Source organism: Aethina tumida, chromosome 5 (genome assembly GCF_024364675.1).
Source record: "Aethina tumida isolate Nest 87 chromosome 5, icAetTumi1.1, whole genome shotgun sequence".
NCBI classification, from domain to species: Eukaryota; Metazoa; Arthropoda; class Insecta; order Coleoptera; family Nitidulidae; genus Aethina; species Aethina tumida.
The window spans coordinates 27,401,773-27,419,026 of NC_065439.1; the positions used below are offsets into that span (position 1 = coordinate 27,401,773).

Sequence of the window (17,254 nt, forward strand, 5' to 3'; positions counted from 1 at the left end):
CTATGTGTAGAATGTTTTTCTGTGAATTAAGTTTGTCTTAAGGGAAGGTGTTGTTGTTGTTGTTCTTGTTGATTAATTAAATAATGTTAATAATAATAATGATTGATGAAGAGATTGCGTTTAGCAAAAATCTTTCATTGTAAAAAAGTGGCTGGGACTTGACCATAGACCATTTAACATCTCCAAGATCTCTTTCACACAGCGGGCGTGCACCGTTACTCAATTATATGAAATTTTCAGATAACCACGACCAGCTCCTTCCGTTTGATGGCGCGTCTTTCGTAAATACGCAATCCATTCATACGAATCGTTTTGTTGTTTGTGCTAGGGTCAATGTAATGTATATTGGGGAATTTGGCCAGCACCTGGGCCGCCATTATTCTCGATCAAAAGGCGTAACACTTCGCAAAATGCCTCCGTCATAATAGGAATAGGTACGCAGACTTTATACCCAGCACGAGCATGAATGGGGGGACGAAAAATTTACGACTCGAAGTTCTGCAGAAAAAAAGGAAATAAGACACGGTGGCCAATTTGTGAATGCAAATATCTTTCCGTGGACGCATATGCAGTTGCGTAACTCGTTGGGCCGGTGATTATTACTTTTTATGATGCTACTTCAAAGGAGGTTCTGGAGTGGCGTTCTGGTTTAATGTTTGTGACAAGACAAGACGTGATTTAGGAACTTCCAGTTTGATCTGCGTCTCCAAAGAGAGAATCAAGCCGGTCCATTTAAAAAGTTTTAACAAGAAAAAATAAATTCTGACATAACGTGTATATTAAGATATTAAATCAGTCCATATTTGCGGTGCAAACCTTTCTCTTCGACAACACACACATCAAAGTGGGTTATTTCGAACAATCGTTCATGCATTAATATCATCAAATTAATTTTAATCACCCATATGATTAAAAATTCAACAATCAGTAAAGCGTTACATAACCACAGGATGTCCCCAAAAGAGGTCCACTTGGCCTAATCGACATTTTTAAAAGAATCATGTCAGTAGTCCAGCCGGCATCGACAGTCCAACGGAAAGATTCTACTAAAAGATCAATTTTTTCCATACCTCCGACCGTTATGTCTTCTTCTATGAAATTATAGTTTAATGGATCAAAGTAACAGGTTTTTAGTGCAGACGGTTGACGATCGAGAATCTGTTTACGTTCATTCGTCTATTGCGCTCTTAACCGTTTACAAGCCAATTTGTCTGTTTGTTTTTTAGTCATGGAAAGCATGATGTCCGTTTATTGGAAAACGGAAGATAATAAGCAGTTTGCGCATTAATGTGTGTTATCTCGGTTGGGAATGTGATGTGCAAAGGAATATGTGGGAAAGTGTTACTTTAATATACAATTAGACCGTAATTATATATGATGGATGTGCGAAAATTTGTGTTTATTATTTTCTTTGCAACGGTGTATCTCATCCCAGGTAATTCTATTTATTTTATTTATTTTTTAACAAAAAATATATTTTTAATAAATATTATATATACAAAACTTATTAATTCAAGTAATTTTTTATAATGTATGTCAAACAAATTCTAAAACATTTTTATTCTTTCTTTATGATATTTTAATGCAATTATTTTGAAATATTTTTACGATGTAATAAAAAATATTATTTAATTTTTAATACAAAATTAATGTTTTTATTTATGTAATTTAATATTTTTAGTATTATACCTTGAAAATAACATAAATAATATTTATAAAAATGAAAATTAATTAAAATAATTAATTTTAATAAAAAATATTAATTTTGGTTTTTTAATATGTATATTTTTTGTGTTTTAAATTTTTGTATAAATTTATTAATTTGTTTAATTCACTAATTATTATTTATTTTTATTATAATTTATAAAAAATAGATTAATTAATAAAAATAAATAATGTCAATTATTTTTTTTATAAAAAGTAAAAAATAAATAATAAAATCTCGAAAATATTATTATATTCATATAAAATATTTCAAAACAAGATGTTTGCATTAAAATATAAATTATTTATTATTTATTATAATTAAAAAAAATGTTTTTATTATTTATAATTATTAACATAATACAAATTTATACTTAATAATCTAAAAATATCAAGTTTTATAGATTAAGAGTAATAACTATATAAATAATAATAATAATTATAACTATATAAATAATTATAATATTAGAATTAATAATGTTAATATTAATTTAATATTAAAATAAAAAAATATTATTATATTCATATAAAATACTTCATAACAACATACCTCTCACTAATTGTTTGCCTTAAAATATAGATTATTTATTTATTTATTAAAATTTAAAAAAATTCTTCCGTTTTTATAAAACAATATTTTTAAATGTAAAACAAATTTATACAAATTATCTAGAATTATCAACTTTTATAGATTATGAGAAAAAACACAAATACATAATCTGATTTTCAATGTTCTGTCGTAATAAATTAAATAAATTAGTTTGATTATAAATAAATCTAATTAATTAATAACTTCAGTATAAAATATAAAACCTCATTTAAATTTAATTTATTAAAAAATCTATATTAGCCTTATATTTTGAACGAAATAAAATAACAAAAACAGATTTTAAATTAAGCTGTTTTTTCTAAATTCAATTAAATATTGATTGATTTTTAGACATAAAATAACACCAAATTATCACCTAAAGTAATCTTATTTTTACAATTTCATATTTTTATTATTAAAATATTTTTGCATTAAATATCGTATTTTTGATAAAATATTGTACTAGGAAATAAACTTTTTTCATTAATAAGTCTTATTAACATGGAATTTGTTTCCTCTAATCAAGTTGATGTTTCCTTAGAAAGTACACACATTTCTCACAATCGATAAACGAATGCAAAATATTATGCTTTCTTCTGTTCCAAATTCACTCATGCACTTATTCACAATTTAAGCCACCTTTCATGGCACTGATTTCGTACGTTTCTAAAATTATTGTCACAATTTCGTTGGACTTTTTAGGGGAAACAGTAACAACATAATTTACCAGCAGTTCGCAATGAAAATCAATATTTCCACAACATTGCCAACAAATAGTTTCCTGTGTTTTAACCGTTTCTCCATTACCTTTTATTTTGTACTCGGTGGAAACTGTTTATCTGAATAAATCACGAAAACCAATCACGAACATAAAAAAGAATGATTACAAATAATTTTGAACTCTCTTTGAACTAGTTGCAACAAAACACGCTCAATTATTGATATCCTGCGATTCAATTTAATATCGGAATTGAAAAATTCACCGGCTTCACTTTGTAATTGATTGATATTTTTATGGAATTAATTGAGTTGTGCAAAACTTGGATCCATCCAACCAATTGGTTTGATGTTGCGTTGTTGTTGAATTAAATACTCTTTTTTGTTTTGTTATACAATGAAAAAGCAAACTAATTACGGTAATCATAAAATTAGCTGGTTTCGAAATTACATAGTACGTTTTAAAATAATTACGTGTTTGGTGTAATTAATTATATGATGAGGAATTATGCTGGAGCTGTAGCATCTAATAAAATTTTAAACCAGGGTAAAATATTGAGTACCGGAAAAAGTAATCTACGTTTTTAACTTTTTAAAATCTTCACTTTATAATCAAAATTTCATGATATAAGAAAATAATTCTGAGTTCTTTGAACTGAAGAAAAGATCAACTAATGGTGGATGAGGTAAACTAATTTTGAAGCTTTCTTTGTGTCTCTAATGCTACATATGGTCTTGCATTGATATGAAGAAGCTGAACTCCCTTTCTGTTGACCAAAGAACCCCTTCTTTGTGTAAATTTTTCAATTTGACAGCTGTAGACAGTTTCATCAATTGTTTGGCCTCTTGGTAGAGAGTCATGATGTAACATTCCCCTATAAACTTTTTTGATGTAATTTAAAAAACGTCATTTTTCTTCTGATAGTATAAGTATTAATAATAGCACCTCATAGAATTGTGCATGGTTAATGTGTCTACAAAAAGTGAACTTTCCAGCATCAAAATTGTTGGCTTTATAGACCTTTTAGACAATAAATCTGACAAAATTTTTGAAAATAAATTAATAACTCAAAAACTATTGAAATTAAGTATAATACATGGTATTGTCATTTTATTTGCAATTATGTACAATTAAAAATTCGAAAATATACCGGGTGTTCCACTGAAAATAAGTTAGGAGAATCACCCTATATTTATATGAAAAATTTTCTTACAGATTCAGACAGTGGCATGTGGAATGTGATGGATATAAGATATTGGAGGTGCGTTTTGAAGAAAACATACGTTTGCCCCGACAACGACATAAGATTTTATCTATACACCCCGTAAGTTCCAAATAAACAGCAACATCACAGGGCTGAACGTATTATTCGAACGTTTTACAGAGAGACTGGAACCAAACGGCTGAGAATCGACGTCCGGAACCCCTACGCACTGAAATATGCGGGATTCGATCCCGAAAAAAAGAACGTCATAATAATTCACGGTTTCAACGGCACGGAAAGTAAATCCCCCATGACAATCATCCGCAACGGTATGTAACAAACACACACACACACACACACACACAACGAGAACGTTGTTGAATTTAATAAATCCAAGCTCTCCGTTTTCCGGACGCAAATTGTGTTTCAACTGTGGCAGTAAAATTTGCAACAATTATTTTTAAGTGCGAAATCGCATATAAATTTCATCAATTGATTCGAACGCGGATGTTTTTGTGACTTGTTCGAAAATTATTTTATGGATTCGATTTAAATAAAACACGAAATTACGGAGTGGTCCAGGTTCCGGTAACGATTTAATGGTTTTATTGCCCGAATGATACGATTTGTGTACGGGGGGGAACTTGCCAATTTTTGTTACTTTCACCGCATTCTAAATTACACGCCTGACACAGTTGCAGAAAGATAGATACCATTAGATACATCCAAGGCCAAGTTCAGGCTGCATCTCTAACCAGTTCTTACCTTAGTAAATTAACCGTGTCAGTATTAATTTGCTTAAATATCCCAGAGTAAAAAATGGACGATGTAATAAAAGAGACGATTACAAAATATAATTTTTTTGCTTTAGTTATCATTTTATAGCATCTATTGAATAGTTAATTTGCTTATTATACGCTAGGTATAATGTATTAATTAAGTCTTTCTTCTTGTCTGACTTTTTGTTGTTGTAATGTATTAAGAATTCTAACTGCTCTTAGATTGATGTGCCCAGATTTTCTCTGAGCAGTTTAAAATGTTTCTGTTATTCTACATTTGATTTAGGAAGTTTCTTTATTAATTTTTATTAATTTTGGTGGAGGCAACTAGTATCCAAGATAAATTTTCTCAATTTATTTAATTTACATTGAATGTAAAATAGAATGTTTGATTTTAAATCAACGTTACTCAAATATGCTCAATGGATTTGTTGTGTAATTTATATTTTAATGTATACTGGAGTAACTTTGCCTACCCTAACCCGACCCAAATCTGTTTATTTATTTATGTATTTGAAATTGCCTTTTGATTGTTCATCCATATTTAAATACTTCAACTTCTTTATTCGCAGAAAATATTCACAATTCGTATTTACGTTGAATGATCACTGGACAAGTATTCTCAATTTGTTGTATAATCTCTATTCTAGTCTATCTTGGGGTAACCCAGCGTAAACCAACCCAAACATATTTATTCATTTTGGTACTCGAAATTGCTTTTTAATTGTTTAAACATATTTAACTACCTCAAAATTCTTTTAACAGATTCCTAGAAAATTTGAATTTGATTTTAGCTGAAATGTTTTTCATTTAAAATCAATTGACAGACAGAATCCGAGATAAATATTCCCAATTTATATAATTTTCGTTGAATATAATGGAATGTTTGGTTTTGAATGATCACTCGTCAAATATTCTCAATTTGCTGTATAATCTCTAGTCTATCTTGGGGTAACCCAGCCTAACCTAACTCAACCCAAATATATTTATTCATTTTGGTACTCGAAATTGCTTTTTAATTGTTAAAACATATTTAAATACTTCAAAAACTTTTAACAGACTCGTAGAAAATTTGAATTTGATTTTAGCTGATATGTTTTTCATTTAGATTCAATTGACTGACAGAATCAGAGATAAATATTCCCAATTTATATAAATTTACATTGAGTGTAAAGAGGAATTATGGATTTGCATGAACTCTGCTCACTATTCTCAATAGAAAAATATATTTGCCTAATTTAACCCACTCCAAACCTTATTTATCTTAAGGAGAATTATTTTACGAGTCTTTCAACACAACCTAGTATTTTTTTAGAAGATGGTTTATTATGCTGTAATAGAGAGGCGTAGGCAAAACTCAAAGTTTAAATGTGATAAAGCAACAGAGAACTTTACAGCACCATCGAAATAAAATTTACAAGCAAAAGCCTCAAATGGAAATTTTTATTGTTATTACAGTCATGTTTCGCTTATTAGGTCGAGACAGAAAAGCTTTGTTAGTGCCATCTTGATGTATTACGGCGATCCTCTGTAAACAAAGGCAAAGTCGAACAAAACAAAGCAAACAATCTTGATCAAGTCTCCATCCTCTTGCAGCGTATTTATCCAGGACAGACTACAACATCTTCACGGTGGATTGGGAGCCATTGACTATATTCCCATGTTACTTGTCGGCCCTTTCCAACACACGGCTAGTGGGACAGTGTACCGCAAAGCTGTACGCCTTTATCATGGATCAGGGGGGAGATGCGCGCAAAACCACTTGTGTGGGACATTCGCTGGGAGCGCACATATGCGGCATGGTCAGCAACCACTTGGACCTCAAGCAGCACAAGATTGTCGGTAAGTGGGATTGAATACGAAACGAGTACGGACCTAATACTCAAATTGACACTATAAATAGAGAATATATTTTCTCAATACGAATTACCCTTTTACTAAGACTCCATCTACTCCCTAAACCCCGGGGAGTTGATTAAACTTGCAAAAACTAGCATATTCTTTAGCAAAGTTTACAATGAGATTCTGAATGAACCTCATCACTGCATACAAAAGTTATCCACTTAAAATAGATCAGCCAGTATTGCTTACATTTCTAAAATTCATATAATGGCGTATCGATAATTGAAATTGATTCCCTTTTTCCGCACCAGTTCAGACCATCGAGTCCGATCGGATTAATCAAACGGACCAAACTTTAAATTAGTTTTGTAGACGTCGGCCTTCCAGTCTTGCATCCGAGTCTTAAGACCAGTTTATACTTTCAACGCAAATGGAATACGAAACAAGACAAACATTTAAAAAATTAAATCCACCCAAGCGCAAAAAAATTGCATTTTATCCAGTCGGAAATACAATATACCATAGCGAGAGGAATAAAAGTCAAATAGTAACGTGTGATGTGTCAGACAGTATAAATCACTCTTAAACGAAACTTGTTTAAAGAAGGGCAATTTTAGGGTCATCGGGTCTGGCTCTCCCGTTGGACGGGACTCCAGCGCAATGAAAAATGTATGGAAAGCAAATAATCGATCTCTGGATATCGCGAGGCGCGTCGAGCACTTCCTCTCACATCTTTTATAAATATGTATGTTCGCCCGGCTTGAAAAGGATGACGGTTTTATTGGACTTTATATTGAATTTCGGCCGCTTGGCCCGTCACTTCGACGTGTTGAATTACCGGGTTTTATTAAAATATCCAATGACCCAACGGTAATTTTTTTCGCGGGGTCGTAAATAAAACATGTGGGGGCTAAAATTTGGCCACGATATATTGTGGAAGTCTAGCCTCTATCAGGAGTTGGGCGTCCAACAAAAAAATTGTTATTTATGGTAGAGATTACTTAATTTTGGATTTCCAAATCATATTTCAACCATGAATTTTATCATCTGTAACCGGAAATTGAATAATCATTGTCACAACCCAAAGAAAGCCATTCTAAAACGTTGCACTTCAGAAAAACTTCTACCAATTCGTGATTTTGCCAAGATCACAGTCATTTGAATCCCTTCCAAATCCAACAGTTCTGCAGCACAACCCCCGACGATCCCACATATATTATTCAGCCGGGGATCGATGTGGGGGCATTGTCTAACCACGTTTTTTATTCCGCGTTTGATGTAGGTTTGGATCCGGCCCGGCCCCTGATTGACCGCTACGCATCCAAATACTTCAAACTGACAAAGGACGACGCTCATCAGGTGCAGATCATCCACACCAACGCCGGATTCCTCGGCGAGGTCAATCAAGTGGGTCACGTGGATTTTTGCGTGAACGGAGGTCGAAACCAGCCCGGTTGCAAGGGTCACAGACTGAGTAAGTTAATCGCCGTAGTTAAAACACAATTTAATTTTACTACTTTGTTCAGGAGTGGCGCGTTGCAGTCATTTTCAAAGTGCCTGTTATTTCGCCCAAACAGTTAGGGCTCAAAAGTCAATAATAGGCAGACCGTGTACTGCTAAGTGTCCTAAACTGACCAGCAATTGGGGTCTGCTGCCAGGAAAACCTATTCCGATGGGTGAAGACACTCCATTTGGGTAAGCGTAAGCAATTAATGGTTGAATGGAAACTAATTAATGGATATTGTGTTTTAGGATATATGGAACGTATTGTGTACAAACCATTTCAGGAAAAGATTGTCCATTTGATTAAATAATTTATTTATTGTAGTCTTAAGTAACAATAATAAGTATTTTAAATAAATTATGTGTTTTTCTCTTAACTTGAATGAAAAGTTTTAAATCTATAACATTTTCTGTACAAATTTTGTTTCTAAAGTAACATTAATTACATTACACACGTCAACTTAAAATGACAATTATCTATTGTGGAATAAGCATAACCCTCGTTGATCAGAAACTGAAGAGCTCTCCTAAAACATATTAAAAATTATATTTGCATGTTGATATAAAATTTTTAATACATTTAAAAAATTCATTTCTTTTATTAAAAAATAAAATCACAAAAAAAGTTTCAAAAATATAATATGTAGAATATTTTTTATTGTGTGTGTGTCTTGTCATACTTTATTTCATAGTGTTGGTGGGGTTGAAACTGCCTCAACAATTGTTCATAACTTATTCCAATTGGAGTTGCTTCAAAGTCCTTTAGAATATTACAGATATTAGTTTGCATTTTGGTCAGCATCGGTTGTTCATATTCCCTATCATATTCTCCAACCACCAAACTCATTGAATGCGCTAAGGGTACACAAGGGTTGTTCTCCAAGGGAGGAACCTGAAATAAAATTTTGCGTAGAATAATTTGTGAAGTTATACATTGATTAAGAATTATTATTAATAATTAACTCGAACAATGAATAATTAATTTGAAATTAATCATTGTGGATTTCACCGAACTATCGCAATATTTAACTCAATAACATTTAGCTTGGTATAAATATTATTTTTAGATATAGACTATTTATGACAATGATTTGAAAATTTATATTTTTTATATATATTATTTTAAAAAATAATTTAAGAATTTAACAACAAGGAAATCTTCATTGTAACAATTAAATACTGGCAAGAATTCTGTATTTTACGTGCAGTAACATTGTACTTTGGGGGATTCCCCGAATTGGAACATGCGTCGATGGTAGACGGTGTACATATTAGTTGCATGACACTTTCGGGGTGATAAAACTCGTTCATTTCGGTAGTAATAATAAAATTTTGTATTCCGATACGTTCGTCGGTGAAAGATTATTATCTTACTTCTTTACTTTTGGCCTCAGCTTCAAATTTGACACGGATCACGTCCAACAAATGTGTCGTGATATCGTTGGAATCCGTCGTAACATTTGCATTCAAAATGGTGAGTGTTTTTTCAATTCCATATACTCTGTAACACCCGTACAAAATAACGTAATTTCCTGCAACAATGTCCGGCAAACCGGGGCAATCGTTGTCACCTTCCAACCACCATATTGCCCTGATTGCGCCCGTGTGATCCTCAATTTTGTAAGTGACTGTAGTTGATTCTGTTTTAATATCCAAAACTCGTACAACAAGTTTTAACTGTAAAAAAGTTCTTTAAGGATATTTTTTTCTATTTGTTGGTGATACATACGATTTGACAGATCACACCGAATAAGGTGAACGTTTGTTCCTGTTGATTCAAAATTTGTTTTACCACAACCGGCACAACATTTTGACTGCGCACAAATTTCTATAAGGCAAGTAAATGTTAAAATTAATATCAATGCAAATGTTAATGAATACCTTAACGTTGTCTCCAAATTCAGTCACTTCTTGGACTGTGTCCATTTTCGAAGCGTTTATCGAGAACATTTCGATGTGGTCTTATCCAAAGCCGCCTTGGATTTTTGCTAACCCAAATTTTCACAGCCACCTTAGATCTCTACGTATATTATTGTTAGTATTGCGTTTCAATTTTCACAGCCGCCTTGGATGTATTGTAAAATTTTTAATATTAACTTCACAGCCACCTTAGATTGGTTGCCCAAACGTATTTAAATTCTTTTTTATGGCTTTAATGTCCTCATTTATTGAATGTTATCAATTTTACAATAATAATTAATAATAATGACACCACTCACTGAGTTATTTAAATTAAATATTTATTAAATATTATTTAAAATATTACAAATATGCTGGCGTCCTCTGTGATTTGATGCTCGAACACGGTCGAAAATCGCATGCGTAGATGTCGCCAGTGGTACCACCCGCGAAATCAATATTGCTTCATTTTCTCTCAACATGTCTGATTATCAGTTTTTTGATGAATTCAAGTGCCCAAAACGTTAATTACACCACACAAATATTCAATTCAAACGTAAAAATTGTCATATAAGCATTAATGTGAGCAACAAACAGAAAAGTAGCAATTCAAATTTCAGTTTTCGGTTATCATTTGTCACGTTCGATTTTCTTTTGTTCCAACAGGTACTAACTCAACAGTCGGCGTTACACTGTTCAAAACGTTGCTTTTGTTTTTGCAATTTATCGTAAGTGTTTAGGTCGTATCGGTTTAGTTATAGAATCGCAATGCAACAAACAACTATTTTCGTCGAAGATTGGTTATGTTACAACACAAATTTAGGCGAAGGAGCCTTCGGAGAGTAAGTAACGACATCGATAAATAACCGTAAAGTTTTTATCACCCAAATTTTAGGGTTAAACTTCTCCACCATCGTAAAACCGGAGAAAAAATTGCATGCAAAATTATTGATCACTGCAAATACAAAGATGCCAGCCAGCATATTAACCGGGAGGTCATGATCCATAAAGTTTTGGATCATCCAAACGTAATAAAATACTTTGGTAGACGCCAGGAGCCCACCAAGGAATACATTTTTCTGGAATATGCGTCTGGTGGTGAACTCTTCCAGTTGATTGGTATTAATTTAGTTAACTCTTTATTATGTTTTTGTTAATATGTTAACATGATTTCAGAGCCTGACATTGGCATGCCTTCGTATAAAGTACAAATGTATATGAAGGAGCTGCTGCATGGCCTGAGTTATCTCCACATGAAAGGCATAGCACACCGAGATATTAAGCCAGAAAATTTGCTAATAGGTGCCGATGGACTATTGAAAATCAGTGACTTTGGAATGGCCACATTGTTTAGGTTCAAGGGCAAAGAACGGCTTCTTGACAAAAAGTATGTATTAGATAATACTAAATAAAAAATAATTATTAAATTAACATAATATTCATTTTAATCTGAAAATTCAAAAAGATCAGTAAATATCAAAATTTAATGAAATCAGTAATAAAAAATTATAAAAAATAATAAAAATATTGAAACATAATGAAAAATTCTTCCACTTGAATCTATAAATTATGACTGATGTATTTTATTAGTTAAAATTATATTATTATCTAAAATCATTAAATTAATACTCAATTTGGTAAAAAGATATAAATGTAATGGCATAAGTTATATAACAGTTAGGTTTAAAAACAATTTTAATAAAATATAACTTCAAATCAGTAAATATCAAAATTTAATGAAATCAGTAATAAAAAATTATAAAAAATAATAAAAATATTGAAACATAATGAAAAATTCTTCCACTTGAATCTATAAATTATGACTGATGTATTTTATTAGTTAAAATTATATTATTATCTAAAATCATTAAATTAATACTCAATTTGGTAAAAAGATATAAATGTAATGGCATAAGTTATATAACAGTTAGGTTTAAAAACAATTTTAATAAAATATAACTTAAATAAAGTATTTAATTTATACAGAATAGATGCAAAAATCAGTATAATTATAAGACAGATCGTCATTGATTATTATAGTCAGACAGAGTAAATTTCTTGATGTTACAAAGTTTTTTTTATTTTCAGATGTGGTACAAAACCGTACTTAGCTCCAGAAGTATTGAAAAAACCGTACAGCGCCATGCCCGCCGATATTTGGAGCTCGGGCATAGTACTCGTCGCCATGCTGACTGGCGAACTCCCCTGGGCCACCACAACAGATGACAATGAGGAGTTTGATAAATGGAAAAAAGAGATGTATTTGCATGACACACCTTGGAAAAAGCTGGGCAACACTGCCTTGTCTCTGGCCAAGCAAATGCTGACAATAGAACCTGATAAGAGGCTTACCATTGAGAAGATTCTTAAGCATCCTTGGATGAAGTTCACATTTGTGCCTGGTGAGTTTTATGTAATATATAATGTGGTGACGTTTTGCAGGGGAGGAAAATCATTGAATTTTGTTATTTTTGCTTTGGCATTTTAGCTGTATGATTGATTTGATACTTCATAAAGCTAGATTACCAAAGCAGAAATATTAGAATCATCTACAATTCAGCAGAAGTTCTCCAATTTACTAATTGATTTTTTTATATTTTGCATAAATATGAACTACTTTAATTTATAGAAAAAATGTTAATCCTAATGTTAAATTACACAAATAATTAGCAATATTTATATATTCAAATAAGTAACTGGTCTTCAAATAGAGAAAAACTGGCTTAAGTGTAGAGAACTCGTAAATCCCATTTTGGTGCCTCTGCTAAGTTTTACTTTATTTTTTTAATTTGTGTAATTTTTCTAATTTTAGTGTGCGAAGAGTATACGAAAAACCGCTTTTCAATATATCAGCAACATTCTGTGCCTTCATACACGCCTATGGAATTTTAATTTTACGATACACAAATACCAAAGATTACTTTAATAGATTAGTTGATTCATGACCTATTTAGCGCCCATTCATAATTAATTTTAAGAGATACGCATATTTAAAAAGAACGTACGAAAGTTGATTGTCAATATTTTTAGACAACGGCTCAGACACGATTGATTGTTCCGGAGAGAAATTCGCCAGGAGATTGAACTCGATGATGGAGGCGGAAACTAAGCAACATCGAGACACTCCAGAAATGGCACTCTCACAACCAAACCTCTGCGTCCACAAACCGCTTTCTATTATGCAGCTGGTGAAGGTTAATAATACCTCCAACAACAAGAATTCCATGTACTTCTCTCAGCCCACTGATATTGAGGATATGATGATGAGAGTTACCCAGAGTCCAATTACTAGAGATAACTTTGATGATTTTGTCAAAAGTATGACTAGATTTTATGTCAACACCTCTTATGAGAAGAGTTTAGAAGTTTTATGTTCAACTTTGGATATATCTCATTACAACTGGAATACTGACGCTTCTGGAGCTGTAAGTTTTTCTTTAATTACGTAATGGTGAGATTAACGATTTATTGTAGGTGGTTATATCAACGGTGGACATGATGAAGAATCCATTGATTTTTAAAGTCAACCTCATCAAAATGGATGGAAAGGTTTTATTAGATTTTAGACTATCAAAAGGCTGTGGTATTGACTTCAAGAAAAAGTTTATGAAGCTAAAGGAGTCGCTCAAGGATATTATAGATAAATAAATGTTTAATTTTAACAATTTGTTAAAGCATAATGATTATTTTTAAGAAATCTCTAGTCCTCCTGGACTTAAAACAAGGGAATACTGAGAGTTGTTTTATTACAAAAAGACAATAAAAGTGTGTTAATAAGTATTATTCGTTAAAAATGAGTTAAGAGTTTCATGTTTTGTTTATATTTTGTGATAATAAAGTTTTTTATGTTTGTAATGTTGCTTTTATATTTGGCAAATTGAAAAAGTGCATAATTTATCAAGTCGGAAGTTTAAAAAATATTTTAATTTGAGACAACATTCAGTTAAACTTGTGAAGTAGTTGTTTTGCTTTAGATATTTTTAACCAAATATCTATCTTTATTACTTCTTAGAATCCTACAATGTTTGCATGTAGTGCACGTTCGAAGGCGACCTTCAAGTTGTCGAATGAGTCATAATTAGTTGAAGAAATGCAATTCAGCACGTTTTTAGTAACCTATCAATAAATAGTTCCCGGGAAACTTCGTGAAGTGTCTAGTATTATATAATGTTTGTATTTTATCCAAAATGAACCTAACCTTTAAAAACTTTTAAGGTTATTTGAACTACTTTGTTTGTTTAATATTTGTTAATCTGCAACTGTATAATCTGTGTGAAATGTAAAACATAAAAATAGCAAGCCATCACCGGATGAAATGAACAATGTAATTCACCGATAACATTCTAGAAACCAACATGAACGAAATAAGGAATGTGGGAGACTGGTTGAAAGTGGCAGACTTGGGAAGTGGTGCCTTTGGTGTGGTCAGTTTGTGGAGGAATGGAAAAACAAACGAAAGTGTGGGTAAGTTGATTTTGTTAATCGCCATAAACATCGGAGATAATGCATTATTTCAGCCATAAAATCGTGCAAATTTCAAACTAAAAACGCACTAAATAAACGACAAAGGGAAAGATGGATTGCAGAAATTGAAAATATCAAAAGTTTCGTACACCCAAATGTAATAAAATATAAACAATTATCTCCTGAACTCTTTGAGGCCTTAGAAAGAGTAAATGTAACAAAGCTTCCTTTACTGTCAATGGAGTATTGTGATAAAGGAAATCTAAGAAATGTCCTATGCAATATTGAAAACTGTTGTGGACTGCCTGAAATCGACGTCCGCCACGTTTTGTGTGATATATGCAGTGCTGTGCAATATCTACACAGCAAGAATGTTACCCACAGGGACATAAAGCCGGAGAATATTGTTGTACACACTGACAAAAGCCGTAAAAGTGGTGCAATCTACAAACTTATTGACCTCGGTTATGCCAAAGATATCAATGATACAGTTGTAAGTTTTGTTGGTACGTTAGAATATCTAGCACCAGAAATATGTCAAAGGCTTCAGTACAATTATTGTGTGGATTACTGGTCATTAGGAATAGTGGTTTTTGAGATTATTTGTGGGATTCTACCGTTTCTTCCAGGAAAGTCACTTCCAGAGAGGTATGTGTTTTATAATTTTAGCAAAAAATCACAAATATTCAAACAGAAGGGAGATTAAAATAAATAATAAAAGATGATGATCAACAGATCTAACATTAATTATAATATCAAGTTATTTCTATCATGTACAAATTGATAAAAAATGTTTGCCTTACAGATTCTATCACCTAAAAAAGAAAGGCCCAGAAGATATTCGTATCTATGAAACCTATAATTCTGGCAGAATTGAGTATTCCAAAGAAATTTTCAACTTGAACAACATATCCAGTTGCTTTAAGATCGAAATAGAAAAGTGGTTGAGACGTGCCTTACAATTCGATCCCGAAAAACGATCTGAGAAGTTTTCCCAAGGGACTTTGTTTGAATATATGAATTGTATTCTAAAAAAGAAAATTATCAATGTCTTTTATATGAACAACTTGGAGTTATACTCTTATGAAATCGACCATTCGACTTTAATTGGTACTATAAAAAGGTGGATTGAGAGAGACACAAAAGTCGATATGACAGACTTTGTAGTCTTATTTTCAAAAAGCGTAAAACCTCTGCCAGATGATTTATTTGTGGTGGACTACCTGACTGACAATAATAACGTTTACGTTATTAAAAAGTCTTCATACTTCCATAAAACTCCATACACTTTTCCTTACTACATAAGGAAACTTTTCGTAGACAACATAAAGTTTAATTCCAAAGAAATAAAACAGGTTTATCGTCACGGAGTGTATTATCTTTCTACCGAAAGTAAAATCAATGTATTCATTAAAAAGTCTATTAATTTATTTATAAAGTATGTAAAAAATCTGGTTTTGATTGCTCAAAATAAATTCAGTTTGGTACAAACAAAATTCAAAAATGTGACGAATTTAATTGACAAAATTAATAGTAATTTGAACGTCAATAATAATATAAGACTTACAGAAGAACAAAAAGACTGTTTTAAAAATTATAAAAAACTATTGGAGGACGCCGAAAAATGTTTGTCAGAAATCCAAACGATTAAAACAAATTTAGAAAAATGTCGTGTGGCTAGTGTCAACTTAGCTGACCAGTATCCTTCAATTGATTGCATCCTGAGGAACTGCGACATTGATACAATGTTGGTAAAATATTTTGATTAATAAATACTAAATAGATTTGTTTAATTAAATATATTTAATTTAACGTTTTTAGTCACCAAGAATTTATAAAAATGGTCCGAAAGGATAATAATAACAATAACCCTGGTGAAATTCAGGAGAACATCACAAAAAAGATAAACCAAGCCATTAGAATGAAAGACCGTCTATTTATTAATAAGGAATTGGCTGAACATTTTAAGTATGTGTCCTGACATTGTATATTTATAATATAAAATAACATATATGATTTATTTGCTTAGGACTCAACAGACTGTGTTACAAGGATTGGAGATTTTAATCAAGAAAATGTTTGATGTGGATGCTATATTAGATGAATTAGTAAAAGATCTTGGTGTTACTGAGTTACACATCACAAATTACATGAAGATTATTATGGAGAATTATAAAAAAGAGATAGAAAACAAAAAAAGTGCTCTTCCTATAAGTGAGCATATTCGCATTTTTTAAATAATTTAATAATAATTTTAATTTTAGGGATCAATACTCCAACAAGTCCAATTCAAAATCCACAATTGGATTCAACTGTATTAATAAAAAGAAATGATGAAATGAGAGAGAATTTAGATGCTTTGGTAAACCAAATATTTTGTTTTAATTTTTTGATGGAAAAATTTGACTGTGAAACTGATAATGAGTGAGAATTACTGTTTATTTTTACGCTTTTTATGAAATACGCTTTATTATATATTATGTGTTTTATGTATGAATTGATTCTATGTATTTTTGTTTGATTAAATATAGTTTTTTATTATGTTGAGTTTT

At 31.3% G+C, this 17,254-nt stretch overlaps 4 protein-coding genes across 5 annotated transcripts; 3 read left to right on the forward strand and 1 right to left on the reverse strand.

Moving 5' to 3' along the window:
- The first annotated feature begins 1,246 nt into the window (after nt 1–1,246).
- On the forward strand, nt 1,247–8,646 carry LOC109597182 (phospholipase A1). Its single transcript, XM_049967619.1, has 7 exons — nt 1,247–1,435; nt 4,227–4,335; nt 4,396–4,544; nt 6,591–6,836; nt 8,119–8,310; nt 8,363–8,531; nt 8,589–8,646. Exons 1-7 carry the CDS (start codon nt 1,375–1,377, stop codon nt 8,644–8,646), a joined length of 984 nt encoding a protein of 327 aa, XP_049823576.1. The 5' UTR covers nt 1,247–1,374.
- A 109-nt stretch (nt 8,647–8,755) lies between these two features.
- On the reverse strand, nt 8,756–10,070 carry LOC109597181 (replication protein A 32 kDa subunit-like). Its single transcript, XM_049967861.1, has 4 exons — nt 9,911–10,070; nt 9,714–9,840; nt 9,020–9,231; nt 8,756–8,866 (listed from the first exon to the last, which is right to left on the reverse strand). The coding sequence occupies exons 1-4, from the start codon at nt 9,922–9,924 to the stop codon at nt 8,782–8,784; spliced, it is 438 nt and encodes a 145-aa protein (XP_049823818.1). The 5' UTR covers nt 9,925–10,070; the 3' UTR covers nt 8,756–8,781.
- Nucleotides 10,071–10,690: 620 nt separating this feature from the next.
- Nucleotides 10,691–14,093, forward strand: LOC109597186 (serine/threonine-protein kinase grp). Of its 2 annotated transcripts, XM_049967860.1 has the most exons (7): nt 10,691–10,839; nt 10,905–11,080; nt 11,134–11,357; nt 11,415–11,625; nt 12,327–12,640; nt 13,269–13,663; nt 13,713–14,093. In XM_049967860.1, exons 2-7 carry the CDS (start codon nt 11,007–11,009, stop codon nt 13,884–13,886), a joined length of 1,392 nt encoding a protein of 463 aa, XP_049823817.1. In that variant the 5' UTR covers nt 10,691–10,839; nt 10,905–11,006; the 3' UTR covers nt 13,887–14,093. The 2 variants fall into 2 exon arrangements, with proteins under 2 accessions (XP_049823817.1, XP_019868383.1); XM_020012824.2 differs by having other exon boundaries at nt 10,691–11,080.
- Nucleotides 14,094–14,244: 151 nt separating this feature from the next.
- On the forward strand, nt 14,245–17,243 carry LOC109597185 (inhibitor of nuclear factor kappa-B kinase subunit alpha). Its single transcript, XM_049967649.1, has 7 exons — nt 14,245–14,395; nt 14,454–14,702; nt 14,756–15,350; nt 15,508–16,449; nt 16,524–16,670; nt 16,732–16,916; nt 16,967–17,243. The coding sequence occupies exons 2-7, from the start codon at nt 14,594–14,596 to the stop codon at nt 17,128–17,130; spliced, it is 2,142 nt and encodes a 713-aa protein (XP_049823606.1). The 5' UTR covers nt 14,245–14,395; nt 14,454–14,593; the 3' UTR covers nt 17,131–17,243.
- The last annotated feature ends 11 nt before the right edge of the window (nt 17,244–17,254 follow it).